This window comes from Nerophis lumbriciformis, linkage group LG17, assembly GCF_033978685.3.
Source record: "Nerophis lumbriciformis linkage group LG17, RoL_Nlum_v2.1, whole genome shotgun sequence".
Classification (NCBI taxonomy): Eukaryota; Metazoa; Chordata; class Actinopteri; order Syngnathiformes; family Syngnathidae; genus Nerophis; species Nerophis lumbriciformis.
This window is the reverse complement of record NC_084564.2, coordinates 41793434-41812927: the sequence shown is the minus strand read 5'-3', so window position 1 is coordinate 41812927 and position 19494 is coordinate 41793434. Positions and strand designations below refer to the sequence as shown.

Sequence of the window (19494 nt, the reverse complement as noted above, 5' to 3'; positions counted from 1 at the left end):
GGGAATAAATATTCAAAATAAGATCATTAAATGAAATGTAGTTTGGTTACACCAGCGTTTCTCAAAGTGTGGGGCGCGCCCCACTGGTGGGGAATAGAGACATGACAGGTGGGGCGGTGAAAGGAAATTTCACTTTAATTTTTTTTTTAATTATTATATTCTTAGATATTTTTTTTTACTTCGCTTTCATTTTCTATACACACTGTAAATCACTTTGTGATTCTGTCTGTGAAATCCGCTATATAAATAAATGGAAATTACCGGTACTTATTTTTACTGTAGGCTTTATATTAATATTAATATAATATTATAATATATATATATATATATATATATATATATATATATATATATATATATATATATATATAATATAATATAAATAATATAATATATATATAATATTATATAATATTAATATTATAATATTGAACTTGATGCAAGTTATAACACTTTTTTTGATTTATTATTGAACTTGATGCAAGTTATAACACTTTTATTTGATTTATTATTGAACTTGATGCAAGTTACAACACTTTTTTTGATTTTTTATTGAACGTGATGCAAGTTATAACACTTTTTTTGATTTATTATTGAACTTGATGCAAGTTATACCACTTTTTTGATTTATTATTGAACTTGATGCAAGTTATAACACTTTTGTTTTATTTATTATTGAACTGGATGGAAGTTATTTTATTTATTATTGAACTTGATGCAAGTTATACCACAGCTGCACAGTTATTTTATTTATTATTGAACTTGATGTTATTTTATGTTATTGAGTTTGAATGTATACAACTTGATGTTCAATAAAATGTTAAAGCTTGGCATTAGCGCTCTGTTGGGGCGATGGGGGCAGGTGGGGCTTGAAAACTCCCCCTTGTCCAAAGTGGGGGATGACAAAAAAAGTTTGAGAACCACTGGGTTACACCATCATGAGCGCAACACAAGGTTGTAAAAGTTTCAACTACAATTCTAAATAAGATGTCAAAAGCAAACTGAAATCAAATACACACAGCTTAAAGATTGATCAATACCTATTTAAATTTAGTAACACATAAATATGATGATTTATCAAAATATAAAAGAAATATACCTGAACAGAACGCTCATGATGGTTACACCAAAAAGTAACGCTATAAATCGCGTTTTTCCAAGTTTTTGAGGCATTTTTATGCTATTTCCAAGCATCTCCTTTTTATTATCGTTGATTTTAAATGGTCAAACTAATGCATATTATATATGCATGCCCTAGTAAACAAAAAAAAGTCATATTTATTTTGATTGTTACATTTTAAAGTACATTTGTGCGAATGTACCCATTACCAGAGCTGTACACAGATTGAAGCAAATTAGAAACCATGTACCGTATTTTCCGCACCATAAGCCGCCCTGGGTTATAAGCCGCGCCTTCAATGAACGGCATATTTCAAAACTTTGTCCACCTATACGCCGCCCCGTGTTATAAGCCGCATCTAACTGCGCTAAAGGAATGTCAAAAAAACAGTCAGATAGGTCAGTCAAACTTTAATAATATATTAAAAACCAGCGTGATGTGGGCGCGCATGGAGTCGTATATCAACATGGACGGAGCTGCGTGAAAAAAGCCACCCGGCCTCTTCGCGTAAACTTAAACTTACCTTAACCACTCGCTCATCTTTTCTTCATCCATCCCTTCGAGTTAGCTTTTATGATGACGCCGGCTGGAAAGGTCTCTTTTGGCAAGGTCTTCCTTTTGAATATCACCATGGGTGGAAGTTTCTGGCCATTAGCATGGCAAGCTAGAACCACAGTGAAGGATGACTTCTCATTCCCTGTGGTGCGAATATTCACCGTACGTGCTCCCGTTGTATCCACAGTGCGGTTCACAGGAATATCAAAAGTCAGTGGAACCTCGTCCATGTTGATAATGTTCTCTGGCCGGATCTTTTTTTCAGCTATCTTGTTTTTACAATATGCACGGAAAGTAGCCAGCTTTTCTTGAAAGTCTTTAGGCAGTTGCTGTGAAATAGTAGTCCGTGTGCGGATGGAGAGATTGCGTCTTTTCATGAACCGGAAACCTGTCGCTTAGTAGGAGCCATTTTGTGGTCTTTACAGATGTAAACACACAAAGGAAATGAAACGTAATATCCGCGCGCTTCTTCTTCTTCTTCTTCTTCGACGCGGGCGGGTGGTTGCTTACAGTAGAAGAAGAAGCGCTTCCTGTTCTATGGGGGCGGGTGCTTACCTTGGCGGTTGCTTGCGTAGAAGAAGAAGCACTTCCTCTTCTACGGGGAAAAAAGATGGCGGCTGTTTACCGTAGTTGCGAGACCGAAACTTTATGAAAATGAATCTTAATATTAATCCATATATAAAGCGCACCGGGTTATAAGCCGCACTGTCAGCTTTTGAGTAAATTTGTGGTTTTTAGGTGCGGCTAATAGTGCGGAAAATACGGTAAACATGAACAATTGGTTCCAGCTTTGACAAAAGTCCATATTTTAGTGAGGTTGTGTAACAAGGGGTGATGGATCAACTTTCTATTTAATAACAAAAGCATAAAAAAACAACAAGCTGAATTGCCTTCATTTTCAGCCGCCGAGCCGACACGCACACTTACTGTCACTAGCCCTGTGGTGCACCAAAGTTTGAAATCACGACGTTTCTTCATTTTAACAGTAAGGTTGCTACAATCTTTTAAAAATGATCAAATCCACTTGGCCTTGTCGGTTCACCTTCTTGGCAAAGCGGTGTCAAAAACGCTGAAGGCACACAATGGTGGATGAAACGCTACACTGGGACACATTTGTATTGGGTCTGTGGTTTGTACAATGAGGGGTTCATACATGGAGGTTTTACGGTCGTTGTATTTTTTTTTGAAGCAAACAATAAACACAGAGATGAACACCACTGTCAGGTGAGGATATGCTAATTAGACTTGAGGGTGTGCTAAAGGAGCTCCTTGTTGTGCAGGCAGCGCTCCCTGAGGTGCAGGAGCAGTACCAGGCGGTGGTGAAGGAGATCAAGGTCCTCCAGCAGCAGGAGCACGCCCTGCAGCAGGAGTCGCTGAGCGTACGACTGCGCGTGGAGCAGATGGAGGCCGCCATCGGCGAACACAAAAACAAGATGAAACACTGGCAGAAGGAGGTGAGCAGTCCTTTTCACTGAGGGGCCACACCTCAGAGGGCCCCTTGTAACATGAATATACATTTATAAGGTCATGATATTACACAATTGCCTATGCATTTGATTGTTTTTTTTTGCGTTGAAACAATCTGTAGGCTGGCCGCTCAGTCGCCAGAATTTTATCGCAGAATTTAGGGTGTTTTTTTTTTTGTTTTTTTTTACAGCAATCCAATCCAATCCACTTTATTTATATAGCACATTTAAACAACAAAATGTTTCCAAAGTGCTGCACAACAATATTAAACACAATTAAAAACAATATAAAATAAATGTGATTAAAAACAATTTCAAAGGGTAAAACCAATTAAAACAGTAAATAGAAAGCAAAAAGCAAAATTTGAAAAACACAGAGGACAACAGAGGACCACACAACTCACGTAGTGTTAAAAGCCAGAGAATAAAAGTGGGTCTTAAGACGAGACTTAAAACACTCCACTGTGGGAGCAGTTCGAACATGGAGGGGCAGAGTGTTCCAGAGCTTAGGGCCGACCACAGAGAAGGCCCTGTCTCCCCTGGTTTTAAGTCTGGTCTTGGGCACCACGAGCTGGAGCTGGCTCTCGGACCTCAGAGCGCGCGCAGGATTGTAAGTTTGGATGAGGTCCGAGATATACTGAGGTGCCAGTCCATGTAAAGCTTTAAAAACAAACAGCAAGGTTTTAAAATCAATTCTAAAATGAAGAGGGAGCCAGTGCAAACTCTCAAGGATTGGGGTTATATGCTGGCGTCTCCTGGCCCCTGTTAAAAGTCCTGCTGCCGCATTCTGGACTAACTGCAACCGGGAGAGAGCTTTTTGGCTAATGCCAGCATAAAGTGCATTGCAGTAGTCCAGGCGACTTGAAATAAAAGCATGCACGACTTGTTCAAAAAGGTTAAAAGATAAAAACGGTTTTACCTTTGCTAAAAGACGAAGATGATAAAAACACGATTTTAAAACGCCATTGACTTGTTTGTCAAGTTTAAAATGGCTGTCTATAGTGACGCCAAGGCTGGTGACTTTGGGACGCACATAATTTTGCAATGGTCCCAAGTCAGTGAGGGCCGGACCAAACACTAAAATTTCCGTTTTTCCCTCATTCATTATTAAAAAATTCTGGGCTAACCAAGCCTTGACGTGGCATAGACAGTTGAGAAGGAGTGTCAGGGGGGCCGTGGCCTTTTGAAATAGGCATATAAATTTGGCAGTCGTCTGCATAAAAGTGATAAAACACTCCATGCTTCTTAAAAATCTCTCCAAGAGGAAGAAGGTACAGTGCAAACAGGATGGGGCCTAGAATAGATCCCTGGGGGACACCACAGTAAAGCGGAGCAGAAGAAGAAGTGGCGTCCCCCAGCCTGACAGAGAAGGACCTTTCTGACAGGTAGGATCTAAACCACTCTAATGCAGTCCCCCTGACACCCACACAGTCTCTCAGGCGATCTAAAAGAGTTGTGTGGTGGACTGTGTCAAAGGCAGCTGTAAGATCTAAAAGCACTAAAATGGCAGAGCTGCCAGAATCAGATATTAAAAGCAAATCATTAAAAACCTTTAAAAGTGCAGATTCAGTACTGTGCAAAGCTTTGTATCCAGACTGAAATGGATCTAAAGTGCTATTTTCATCTAAGAAAGGCTGTAGTTGCGCCAAAACACATTTCTCCAAAATTTTTGACACAAAAGGTAATTTAGAAATGGGCCGATAATTTGACAAACTTGTAGGATCAAGACCTGTTTTTTTGATCAAAGGCTCAACAACAGCTCCTTTACAAAAAGAGGGCACACTGCCAGAAATCAAGCTGCTGTTGATGATGTCCCTAACAGATAAGTCAATAGAGTCCCAGACTTCTTTAAAAAAGCGAGGGGGGACTGGGTCTGTGGGACAGGACGAGGGTTTTAGTTTGTCGACTATTCCTGTAAGCTCAGGCATGGACACAGGCTCAAACTGACAAAACACAGCCGAGCACCGAGTGGCCACATTGAAACTAAATGGAGAAGGAGAAAGATTTGCCCGAATAGTAGCAACCTTGTCGTTAAAAAAGGAGAGAAATTTTTCACAAGTTTCCCTTGTCATCTCTAGTGAAGTGGCTGGATTCGGATTAAGAACAGAACTAATAGATTTAAAAAGAACACGTGGCTTGTTGATACTATTTGAAATTAAGTCTGACAAATATTTAGTTTTTTCAGCTTTAACCACACTTTGATAGTTCTGACAGCTTTCTTTTAAAATTTGATAAGAGACCTCCAAGTGATCCCTTTTCCACTTACGCTCCGCCCTCACGCCGAGCTGTGCGTGTGGTTTCATTGAGCCAAGGCTCCTGTTTTGACTTTGGACGTATAGCTCTGAGGGGCGCTATACTGTCCAGAATCTCAGAACATGTGGAAATAAAAGAGCACATTAATTGTTCAGTGTCTGCAGAGTGTGATATATTCTGCATAGACACAGTGAACAAAGGAGAAAAGGCGGCTGCAGTGTCAGTACTAATAACACGCCCATGACGCACGGCAGGCGGTTTTACATCAGGGTCCAAACTTAAATTGAACATAACAGGACTATGATCGGAAAACACAGCATCACCAACAACGACATTGTCAACATTAAAACCATAAGACAGTACAAGGTCTAAAGTGTGTCCGTGTACCGTATTTTCCGCACCATTAGCCGCACCTAAAAACCACAAATTTACTCAAAAGCTGACAGTGCGGCTTTTAACCCGGTGCGCTTTATATATGGATAAATATTAAGATTCATTTTCATAAAGTTTCGATCTCGCAACTTAGGTAAACAGCCGCCATCTTTTTTCCCGGTAGAACAGGAAGCGCTTCTTCTTCTACGCAAGCAACCGCCAAGGTAAGCACCCGCCCCCATAGAACAGGAAGCGCTTCTTCTTCTACTGTAAGCAACCACCCGCCCCCGGAAGAAGAAGAAAAAACGCGCGGATATCACCGTACGTTTCATTTCCTGTTTACATCTGTAAAGACCACAAAATGGCTCCTACTAAGCGACAAGGACCCGGTTCATGAAAAGACGCAATCTCTCCATCCGCACACGGATTACTACCGTATTTCACAGCAACTGATATTCCTGTGAACCGCACTGTGGAACGGGAGCACGTACGGTGAATATTCGCACCACAGGGAATGAGAAGTCATCCTTCACTGTGGTTCTAGCTTGCCATGCTAATGGCCAGAAACTTCCACCCATGGTGATATTCAAAAGGAAGACCTTGCCAAAAGAGACCTTTCCAGCCGGCGTCATCATAAAAGCTAACTCGAAGGGATGGATGAAGAAAAGATGAGCGAGTGGTTAAGGTAAGTTTAAGTTTACGCGAAGAGGCCGGGTGGCTTTTTTCACGCAGCTCTGTCCATGTTGATATACGTATGTTTGTGATTGCACATTTGCGTACATTTTGGGAGTGAACAGAGTTGTTAGAACGCTGGTTTTTAATATATTATTAAAGTTTGACTGACCTATCTGACTGTTTTTTTGACATTCCTTTAGCGCAGTTAGATGCGGCTTACAACACGGGGCGGCTTATAGGTGGACAAAGTTTTGAAATATGCCGTTCATTGAAGGCGCGGCTTTTAACCCAGGGCGCCTTATGGTGCGGAAAATACGGTACATGCGTTGGGCCAGTAACATGCTGAGCCAAATTAAAACCTTCGATCAAGTCCAAAAACTCTCCGGCCATGGGTTTAGAAGGACAACAAACGTGTACCGTATTTTCCGCACTATAAGGCGCACCTAAAAACCACAAATTTTCTCAAAAGCTGACAGTGCGCCTTATAACCCGGTGCGCTTTATATATGGATAAATATTAAGATTCATTTTCATAAAGTTTAGGTCTCGCAACTACGGTAAACAGCCGCCATCTTTTTTCCCCGTAGAAGAAGCGCGCGGTGCATGCTGGGATATGTGACGTTTCATTTCCATTTGTGTGTTTATGTAAAGACCCCAAAATGGCTCCTATTAGGTGTGTTGTCTGTCTAATTATAAATAATGCAGACGAGGCGTGTTAACTGAGTTCTCAACGTTTACTCACAGCGTGCTCATAACCACATTCTAACTGCCAGCATACAACAACGCTTCTCAGGGCTACCGCGCATGCTCGTCACTATCGTTGCATGCTGGGTAGTGTAGTTGTTATATTTGCTAGCTCATAACAGCACATTGAGAGACACGCTTACGCGCTTAATTCAATACTCGCCGTCATTCCGGGTGGATTGACAAAAGACCTCCAGCCGCTAGATATTGGTGTCAACAGGGCATTCGAAGCTAGACTGCTAACTGCGTGGGAACAATGGATGACAGAAGGCGAACACACCTTCACTAAGACGAGGAGGCAGCGCCAGACGACGCCAACATCTGCCAGTGGATCGTAAATTTGCCCAACTTTTCACTTCGGACACCGAAGACGAAGGATTTACGAATGAAGAATAACTTCAGAAAGTGAGCGCTATGTTTATTTTGTGTGTTGTGACATTAACGTTCGAGCAACATTATGTTGCTATTGCTCTGCACTATTTTGAATTTTACTACCGTATTTTCCGCACTATAAGGCGCACCGGATTATTAGCCGCACCTTCAATGAATTACATATTTCATAACTTTGTCCACCAATAAGCCGCCCCGGATTATAAGCCGCGCCTACGCTGCGCTAAAGGGAATGTCAAAAAAACAGTCAGATAGTTCAGTCAAACTTTAATAATATATTGAAAACCAGCGTTCTAACAACTCTGTCCCAAAATGTACGCAAATGTGCAATCACAAACATAGTAAAATTCAAAATGGTGTAGAGCAATAGCAACATAATGTTGCTCGAACGTTAATGTCACAACACACAAAATAAACATAGCGCTCACCTTCTGAAGTTATTCTTCATTCGTAAATCCTTCGAATTCTTCGTCTTCGGTGTCCGAATTGAAAAGTTGCGCAAGCGTGGGATCCAAAATGGCCGGTTCCGTCTCGTCGAAGTCATCGGAGTCAGTGTCGCTGTTGTTGTCCAGTAGTTCTGTGAATCCTGCCTTCCGGAAAGCTCGGACCACAGTTGTGACCGAAATATCTGCCCAGGCATTTACGATCCACTGGCAAATGTTGGCGTATGTCGTCCGGCGCTGTGCCCGTCTTAGTGAAGGTGTGTTCGCCTTCGGAGCTGTGTGAAAAAAGCCACCCGGCCTCTTCGCGTAAACTTCCCTTAACCACTCGCTCATCTTTTCTTCATCCATCCATCCCTTCGAGTTAGCTTTTATGATGACGCCGGCTGGAAAGGTCTCTTTTGGCAAGGTCTTCCTTTTGAATATCACCATGGGTGGAAGTTAGCATGGCAAGCTAGAACCACAGTGAAGGATGACTTCTCATTCCCTGTGGTGCGAATATTCACCGTACGTGCTCCCGTTCCACAGTGCGGTTCACAGGAATATCAGTTGTTGTGAAATACGGTAGTAATCCGTGTGCGGATGGAGAGTTTGCGTCTTTTTATGAACCGGATCCTTGTCGCTTAGTAGGAGCCATTTTGTGGTCTTTACAGATGTAAACAGGAAATGAAACGTACGGTGATATCCGCGCGTTTTTTCTTCTTCTTCCGGGGGCGGGTGGTTGCTTACAGTAGAAGAAGAAGCGCTTCCTGTTCTATGGGGGCGGGTGCTTTCCTTGGCGGTTGCTTGCGTAGAAGAAGAAGCGCTTCCTGTTCTACCGGGAAAAAAGATGGCGGCTGTTTACCGAAGTTGCGAGATCGAAACTTTATGAAAATGAATCGTAATAAAGCGCACCGGGTTATAAGGCGCACTGTCAGCTTTTGAGAGAATTTGTGGTTTTTAGGTGCGCCTTATAGTGCGGAAAATACGGTATGTTTGTGATTGCACATTTGCGTACATTTTGGGAGTGAACAGAGTTGTTAGAACGCTGGTTTTTAATATATTATTAAAGTTTGACTGACCTATCTGACTGTTTTTTTGACATTCCCTTTAGCGCAGCGTAGGCGCGGCTTATAGTCCGGGGCGGCTTATTGGTGGACAAAGTTATGAAATATGCCATTCATTGAAGGTGCGGCTAATAATCCGGTGCGCCTTATAGTGCGGAAAATACGGTACATTAAAATCCCCGACGATTAAAATCTTGTCGTAGCGCACCAGACTAAAAGCAATGAAGTCCGAAAAGTCCTTGATAAAATCTTTGTTGTGCTTTGGTGGTCTGTAGATCACAGCACTTTACTGTTCATGGAAAAACTACCTTTGATGTTTTTTTAAACAGTAACATTTTTAAACAGTAAAATTCTGGCGACTTTTTTTTTTTAACCTAAAATCAATCCTCATTTTTATAATGTACACTTTAATTAACCTCTGAAAGGCCTAAACGGTTTGTTTACATGCTTTTTTTTCTCTTTTTGCTATTTGGGCTTATTGGACCCTAATTAGAATAAAAACTAAGAATCATCTTTTGATATGATGTACTTAGTCCATAAGTACACAAACGTGTACTTCATTTTTAGTGACATGCTAATTCAGGGGTGCCCATTACATCGATCTCGAGCTAATGGTCGATCGTGGAGGGTGTGTCGGTCGATTAGTGTGGCTGGAGATCTTCTTAAGACCTTAGTTTAGGCGGCCGCTTTAGCAACAAAGCGCTGCGGGAAACCCTGTTAAGTGTGACATGTGACCACCCTTCTCTTGGTCCGCAGGCTTCCAAGCTGTCCTTTCACGCCATCGAGGGCCAACCTGAGGAAGAACTCCCTGCTCTCACAGCCGAGCAGCTGGACGCCATCTCGGACCCCAACGTCATCGTCAACAAGATGCTCACCTTGGAGACGCAGTGCGCTCACATGAAGCCCAACCTGGGCGCCATCGCGGAGTACAAGAAGAAGGTACGACAATAATGTCGCCGTGGTCTTCAGCCACATGAGCATGTGACTGCTTTGCAGGAGGAGCAGTACCTGGAGCGCGTGGGCCAGCTGAGTAAGATCACCACGGAGCGGGACCAGTTCAAACAAGGCTACGAGGACCTCCGCAAGCAACGCCTCAACGAGTTCATGACGGGCTTCAACATGATCACCAACAAGTTGAAGGAGAACTACCAGATGCTCACACTGGGGGGCGACGCGGAGCTGGAGCTGGTGGACAGCCTGGACCCCTTCTCTGAGGGCATCATGTTCAGGTGTGACCGTGTGCGTTGCTCGGACTCCCACCAGTGTCCTCATGCTCCATGTTCCTCTGCAGTGTGCGACCTCCAAAGAAGAGCTGGAAGAAGATCTTCAACCTCTCCGGGGGAGAGAAGACCCTCAGCTCGCTGGCGCTGGTGTTTGCTCTGCACCACTACAAGCCCACGCCGCTCTACTTCATGGACGAGATCGACGCCGCTCTGGATTTCAAGAACGTCTCCATCGTGGCCTGTTACATTTACGTGAGTACTGCCGTCACTGCCAACATCACGCCGGAGCCTCTAGACCAGGGGTGCTCATTACGTCGGTCGCGAGCTACCGGTCGATCTCGGAGGGTGTGTCGGTCGATCACCAGCCAGGCATTAAAAAAATAGTCCTAAAAATGAGCGACCATAAATCTTCACTATGACGTCACTTTCGTCACTTGATTGACATTCACGGCACCCGAGGGTCTTCTGAGATGACGTTGGCTGCTGCCAGCTCATTAAAATTACCGACTGGAAGGCGAGAAACACTTTATTTCAACAGACTCTGGCGCCGTACCTGTCGTCAAAACTCCAAAGACCGACTGCACAGTTGCACAGTTGCGCTAACAAAACAAGAGTCAGAAAGCTGGCGTGCACAAGCTAGCAAGCTACGGAGTTTGCCGACAATGTATTTCTTGTAAAGTGTATACAAAGGAGTACGGAAGCTGGACAAATAAGATGCCAAAAACCAACCGCTTTCATGTGGTATTGGACAGAAAGGAGGACTTTTTTTCTCCTCCATTCGAAAATGCGGACGTTTTTAGCACCACTGTCTGATTCCAATCAATGCAAGTCATCAGAATCAGGTAATACACCAACTTATATTCTTGTCTTCATGAAAGAAAGGAATCTATATGTGTTAAACATGCTTGTATTATCTTTAAACACCTTTAACTTATTAACAATATTAACTATATGTATTAAACATGCTTGCATTATCTTTAAACACCTTAACTTGTTAACAATATTAACTATATGTGTTAAACATGCTTGCATTATCTTTAAACACCTTTAACTTATTAACAATATTAACTATATGTGTTAAACATGCTTGTATTATCATTAAACACCTTTAACTTGTTAACAATATTAACTATATGTATTAAACATGCTTGTATTATCATTAAACACCTTTAACCTGTTAACAACATTAACTATATGTATTAAACATGCTTGCATTATCTTTAAACACCTTTAACTTATTAACAATATTAACTATATGTATTAAACATGCTTGTATTATCTTTAAACACCTTTAACTTGTTAACAATATTAACTATATGTATTAAACATGCTTGTATTATCATTAAACACCTTTAACTTGTTAACAATATTAACTATATGTGTTAAACATGCTTGCATTATCATTAAACACCTTTAACTTATTAACAATATTAACTATATGTGTTAAACATGCTTGTATTATCTTTAAACACCTTTAACTTATTAACAATATTAACTATATGTGTTAAACATGCTTGTATTATCTTTAAACACCTTTAACTTATTAACAATATTAACTATGTGTTAAACATGCTTGTATTATCTTTAAACACCTTAACTTGTTAACAATATTAACTATATGTGTTAAACATGCTTGTATTATCTTTAAACACCTTTAAGTTGTTAACAATATTAACTATATGTGTTAAACATGCTTGCATTATCTTTAAACACCTTTAACTTATTAACAATATTAACTATATGTGTTAAACATGCTTGCATTATCTTTAAACACCTTTAACTTATTAACAATATTAACTATATGTGTTAAACATGCTTGTATTATCTTTAAACACCTTTAACTTGTTAACAATATTAACTATAAGTGTTAAACATGCTTGTATTATCTTTAAACACCTTTAACTTATTAATAATAACTATATGTATTAAACATGCTTGTATTATCATTAAACACCTTTAACTTGTTAACAACATTAACCATATGTATTAAACATGCTTGCATTATCTTTAAACACCTTTAACTTGTTAACAATATTAACTATATGTATTAAACATACTTGTATTATCATTAAACACCTTTAATTTATTAACTATATGTGTTAAACATGCTTGCATTATCATTAAACACCTTTAACTTATTAACAAAAACATATATTTCATAAATAAGTAAATATAAATGATATATATGAATGAGGTAGATCCCCACGACTTGATCAATTGAAAAGTAGCTCGCCTGCAGAAAAAGTGTGAGCACCCCTGGACTAGACCATCTCCACTTCTCTGCACACAGGAGCAGACCAAGAACGCTCAGTTCATCATCATCTCGCTAAGGAACAACATGTTCGAGATCGCCGATCGCCTCATAGGTATCTACAAAACTCACAACACCACTAAGAGCGTGGGCATCAACCCCAAGACAATCGTGTTCCAAGAGCACGGAGCCACCACGGCTTAGATCTTCTGCTTGTGTCCGACACCTTCAGGAATTCTTCTTCCGTCATTGTAAATATGTCCTGTGCTGCTCTTCTATTCTTTATTCAATAAAATACTTTTACTTCATCTTGTTATATTACAAGCTCCAAAATGTTGATGGGCCTGCTACCTGTGCCCTGGACCTCTGGCCGGGGGTCGCCGGAAGCCGGCATACTTTTAAAGACGGTGGCTCGTGACCCAATCTGTGAGTTTTAGCCTAAAACGTTAGCATCCTAACATTAAAATGCTAACACGTAGCATGTGTGCTAACGTTGGCATGCTAACAGTTAGCATGTTTCATATACCAAGTTAAACGACTAAGGCAGGGGTCGGCAACCCAAAACGTCGAAAAAGCCATATTGGACCAAAGATACAAAGAACAAATCTGTCTGGAGCCGCAAAAAATTAAAAGTCTTATATAAGTGTTATAATGAAGGCAACACATGATGTAAGTGTCTATATTAGCCTACTATCAAAATTACTTTAAAGTCTTATATAAGTGTTATAATGAAGACAACACATGATGTAAGTGTCTATATTAGCTATATTAGCCTACTATCAAAATGACTTTGAAAGTCTTATATAAGTGTTATAATGAAGGCAACACATGACGTAAGTGTCTATATTAGCTATATTAGCCTACTATCAAAATGACTTTAAAAGTCTTATATATGTGTTTATAATTAAGGCAACACATGGTGAAAGTGTCTATATTAGCTTACTATCAAAATGACTTTGAAAGTCTTATATAAGTGTTATAATGAAGGCATCACATGACGTAAGTGTCTATATTAGCTATATTAGCCTACTATCAAAATGACTTTAAAAGTCTTATATATGTGTTTATAATTAAGGCAACACATGGTGAAAGTGTCTATATTAGCTTACTATCAAAATGACTTTGAAAGTCTTATATAAGTGTTATAATGAAGGCAACACATGGTGTAAGTGTCTATATTAGCTATATTAGCCTACTATCAAAATGACTTTAAAAGTCTTATATATGTGTTTATAATTAAGGCAACACATGGTGGAAGTGTCTATATTAGCCTACTATCAAAATGACTTTGAAAGTCGTATATAAGTGTCTATAAAAGCTATATTAGCCTACTATCAAAATGACTTTAAAAGTCTTATATAAGTGTTATAATGAAGGCAACACATGGTGTAAGTGTCTATATTAGCTATATTAGCCTACTATCAAAATGACTTTAAAAGTCTTATATATGTGTTTATAATTAAGGCAACACATGGTGAAAGTGTCTATATTAGCCTACTATCAAAATGACTTTGAAAGTCGTATATAAGTGTCTATAAAAGCTATATTAGCCTACTATCAAAATGACTTTAAAAGTCTTATATAAGTGTTATAATGAAGGCAACATATGATGTAAGTGTCTATATTAGCTATATTAGCCTACTATCAAAATGACTTTAAAAGTCTTATATATGTGTTATAATGAAGGCAACACATGGTGTCTATATTAGCCTACTATCAAAATGACTTTGAAAGTCTTATATAAGTGTTATAATGAAGGCAACATATGATGCAAGTGTCTATATTAGCTATATTAGCCTACTATCAAAATTACTTTAAAAGTCTTGTATATGTGTTATAATGAAGGCAACACATGGTGTCTATATTAGCCTACTATCAAAATTACTTTGAAAGTCTTATATAAGTGTTATAATGAAGGCAACACATGGTGTAAGTGTCTATATTAGCTTACTATCAAAATGACTTTGAAAGTCTTATATAAGTGTTATAATGAAGGCAACACATGGTGTAAGTGTCTATATTAGCTATATTAGCCTACTATCAAAATGACTTTAAAAGTCTTATATATGTGTTTATAATTAAGGCAACACATGGTGAAAGTGTCTATATTAGCCTACTATCAAAATGACTTTGAAAGTCGTATATAAGTGTCTATAAAAGCTATATTAGCCTACTGTCAAAATGACTTTAAAAGTCTTATATAAGTGTTATAATGAAGGCAACACATGGTGTAAGTGTCTATATTAGCTTACTATCAAAATGACTTTAAAAGTCTTATATATGTGTTTATAATTAAGGCAACACATGGTGAAAGTGTCTATATTAGCCTACTATCAAAATGACTTTGAAAGTCGTATATAAGTGTCTATAAAAGCTATATTAGCCTACTGTCAAAATGACTTTAAAAGTCTTATATAAGTGTTATAATGAAGGCAACACATGGTGTAAGTGTCTATATTAGCTATATTAGCCTACTATCAAAATGACTTTAAAAGTCTTATATATGTGTTATAATGAAGGCAACACATGGTGTCTATATTAGCCTACTATCAAAATGACTTTGAAAGTCTTATATAAGTGTTATAATGAAGGCAACACATGACGTAAGTGTCTATATTAGCTATATTAGCCTACTATCAAAATGACTTTAAAAGTCTTATATATGTGTTATGATGAAGGCAACACATGGTGTCTATATTATCCTACTATCAAAATGACTTTAAAAGTCTTATATAAATGTTATAATGAAGGCAACACATGATGTAAGTGTCTATATTAGCTATATTAGCCTACTATCAAAATTACTTTAAAGTCTTATATAAGTGTTATAATGAAGGCAACACATGTGTCTATATTAGCCTACTATCAAAATGACTTTAAAAGTCTTATATATGTGTTATAATGAAGACAACACATGGTGTAAGTGTCTATATTAGCCTACTATCAAAATGACTTTGAAAGTCTTATAAGTGTCTATATTAGCTATATTAGCCTACTATCAAAATGACTTTAAAAGTCTTATATAAGTGTTATAATGAAGGCAACACATGACGTAAGTGTCTATATTAGCCTACTATCAAAATGACTTTAAAAGTCTTATATATGTGTTATAATGAAGGCAACACATGGTGTGTCTATACGAGCCTACTATCAAAATGACTTTGAAAGTCTTATATAAGTGTTATAATGAAGGCAACACATGACGTAAGTGTCTATATTAGCTATAATAGCCTACTATCAAAATGACTTTGAAAGTCTTATATAAGTGTTATAATGAAGGCAACACATGGTGTAAGTGTCTATATTAGCCTACTATCAAAATTACTTTAAAAGTCTTATATAAGTGTTATAATGAAGGCAACACATGATATAAGTGTCTATATTAGTTATATTAGCCTATTATCAAAATGACTTTGAAAGTCTTATATAAGTGTCTATAAAAGCTATATTAGCCTACTATCAAAATTACTTTAAAGTCTTATATAAGTGTTATAATGAAGGCAACACATGTGTCTATACTAGCCTACTATCAAAATTATTTTAAAAGTCTTATATAAGTGTTATAATGAAGGCAACACATGATGTAAGTGTCTATATTAGCCTACTATCAAAATGACTTTAAAAGTCTTATATAAGTGTTATAATGAAGGCAACACATGATGTAAGTGTCTATATTAGTTATATTAGCCTATTATCAAAATGACTTTGAAAGTCTTATATAAGTGTCTATAAAAGCTATATTAGCCTACTATCAAAATTACTTTAAAGTCTTATATAAGTGTTATAATGAAGGCAACACATGTGTCTATACTAGCCTACTATCAAAATTATTTTAAAAGTCTTATATAAGTGTTATAATGAAGGCAACACATGATGTAAGTGTCTATATTAGCCTACTATCAAAATGACTTTAAAAGTCTTATATAAGTGTTATAATGAAGGCAACACATGATGTAAGTGTCTATATTAGCTATATTAGCCTACTATCAAAATGACTTTAAAAGTCTTGTATAAGTGTTATAATGAAGGCAACACATGATGTAAGTGTCTATATTAGTTATATTAGCCTACTATCAAAATGACTTTAAAAGTCTTATATAAGTGTTATAATGAAGGCAACACATGATGTAAGTGTCTATATTAGCTATATTAGCCTACTATCAAAATGACTTTAAAAGTCTTGTATAAGTGTTATAATGAAGGCAACACATGATGTAAGTGTCTATATTAGTTATATTAGCCTACTATCAAAATTACTTTAAAGTCCTATATAAGTGTTATAATGAAGGCAACACGTGTCTATATTTAACCTACTATCAAAATGATTTTAAAAGTCTTATATATGTGTTATAATGAAGGCAACACATGGTGTAAGTGTCTATATTAGCCTACTATCAAAATGACTTTGAAAGTCTTATAAGTGTCTATATTAGCTATAATAGCCTACTATCAAAATGACTTTAAAAGTCTTATATAAGTGTTATAATGAAGGCAACACATGATGTAAGTGTCTATATTAGCCTACTATCAAAATTACTTTAAAAGTCATATATACGTATTATAATGAAGACAACACATGGTGTAAGTGTCTATATTAACTATGTTAGCCTACTATCAAAATTACTTTAAAAGTCATATATACGTATTATAATGAAGACAACACATGGTGTTGGTGTCTATATTAACTATATTAGCCTACTATCAAAATGACTTTAAAAGTCTTATATATGTGTTATAATGAAGACAACACATGATGTAAGTGTCTATATTAACTATGTTAGCCTACTATCAAAATGACTTTAAAAGTCTTATATATGTGTTATAATGAAGACAACACATGGTGTAAGTGTCTATATTAACTATGTTAGCCTACTATCAAAATGACAATGTGTTGCAGGCTGAAGCAAATCTTGGTTGACAGAAATGTTGAAATGTAATATTTATTCTACACATTTTTACAACATTAGAAACTAGGGATGTCCTATAATGGCTTTTTTGCAGATATTTTGATATTGTCCAACTCTTAATTACCGATACAGATATCAACCAAAGCGATATATACAGTCGTGGAATTAACACATTATTATGCCTAATTTGGACAACCAGGTATGGTGAAGATAAGGTACTTTTCTTTTTTTTTTAATTAATAAAATAAGATAAATAAATTAAAAACATTTTCTTGAATAAAAAAGAAAGTCAAACAATATAAAAACAGTTACATAGAAACTAGTAATGAATGAAAATGAGTCAAATGAAGTGTTAAAGGTTAGTACTATTAGTGGACCAATCATGTGTGCTTACGGACTGTATTGATATATATTGATATATAATGTAGGAACCACAATATTAATAACAGAAAGAAACAACCCTTTTGTGTGAATGAGTGTAAATGGGGGAGGGAGGTTTTTTGGGTTGGTGCACTAATTGTAAGTGTATCTTGTGTCTTTTATGTTCATTTAATTAAAAAAAAAAAAAAAAAAAAACTACTATCAAAATGACTTTAAAAGTCTTATACAAGTGTTATAATGAAGGCAACACATGGTGTAAGTGACTATATTAGCCTACTATCAAAATGACTTTAAAAGTCTTATATATGTGTTATAATGAAGGCAACACATGGTGAAAGTGTCTATATTAGCTTACTATCAAAATGACTTTGAAAGTCTTATATAAGTGTCTATAAAAGGTATATTAGCCTACTATCAAAATGACTTTAAAAGTCTTATATAAGTGTTATAATGAAGGCAACACATGATGTAAGTGTCTATATTAGCCTACTATCAAAATGACTTTAAAAGTCTTATATATGTGTTATAATTAAGGCAACACATGGTGGAAGTGTCTATATTAGCCTACTATCAAAATGACTTTAAAAGTCTTATATAAGTGTTATAATGAAGGCAACACATGATGTGTCTATATTAGCCTACTATCAAAATTACTTTAAAAGTCTTATATATGTGTTATAATTAAGGCAACACATGGTGTAAGTTTCTATATTAGCCTACTATCAAAATGACTTTAAAAGTCTTATATAAGTGTTATAATGAAGGCAACACATGATATAAGTGTCTATATTAGTTATATTAGCCTACTATCAAAATGACTTTGAAAGTCTTATATAAGTGTTATAATGAAGGCAACACATGGTGTAAGTGTCTATATTAGCTATATTAGCCTACTATCAAAATGACTTTAAAAGTCTTATATATGTGTTTATAATTAAGGCAACACATGGTGAAAGTGTCTATATTAGCCTACTATCAAAATGACTTTGAAAGTCGTATATAAGTGTCTATAAAAGCTATATTAGCCTACTATCAAAATGACTTTAAAAGTCTTATATAAGTGTTATAATGAAGGCAACATATGATGTAAGTGTCTATATTAGCTATATTAGCCTACTATCAAAATGACTTTAAAAGTCTTATATAAGTGTTATAATGAAGGCAACATATGATGTAAGTGTCTATATTAGCTATATTAGCCTACTATCAAAATGACTTTGAAAGTCTTATATAAGTGTTATAATGAAGGCAACACATGATGCAAGTGTCTATATTAGCTATATTAGCCTACTATCAAAATGACTTTAAAAGTCTTGTATATGTGTTATAATGAAGGCAACACATGGTGTCTGTATTAGCCTACTATCAAAATGACTTTGAAAGTCTTATATAAGTGTTATAATGAAGGCAACACATGACGTAAGTGTCTATATTAGCCTACTATCAAAATGACTTCAAAAGTCTTATATATGTGTTATAATTAAGGCAACACATGGTGTAAGTGTCTATATTAGCCTACTATCAAAATGACTTTAAAAGTGTTTTATAAGTGTTATAATGAAGGCAACACATGATGTAAGTGTCTATATTAGTTATATTAGCCTATTATCAAAATGACTTTGAAAGTCTTATATAAGTGTCTATAAAAGCTACCGGTATATTAGCCTACTAT

At 36.8% G+C, this 19494-nt stretch overlaps 1 protein-coding gene across 2 annotated transcripts in view; it reads left to right on the top strand.

The window, feature by feature from the left end:
• The window catches only part of smc4 (structural maintenance of chromosomes 4), a 110362-nt gene extending 97520 nt beyond the window's left edge, over positions 1-12842 (top strand). For both annotated transcript variants that reach the window (XM_061973235.2, XM_061973234.2), the window contains 5 exons: positions 2956-3129; positions 9817-9999; positions 10057-10289; positions 10352-10535; positions 12574-12842. In XM_061973235.2, the coding sequence (XP_061829219.1) occupies positions 2956-3129; positions 9817-9999; positions 10057-10289; positions 10352-10535; positions 12574-12738 (939 nt within the window). In that variant the 3' untranslated portion in view covers positions 12739-12842. The remainder of the gene's footprint in view (positions 1-2955; positions 3130-9816; positions 10000-10056; positions 10290-10351; positions 10536-12573) is intronic.
• Positions 12843-19494: the final 6652 nt, after the last annotated feature.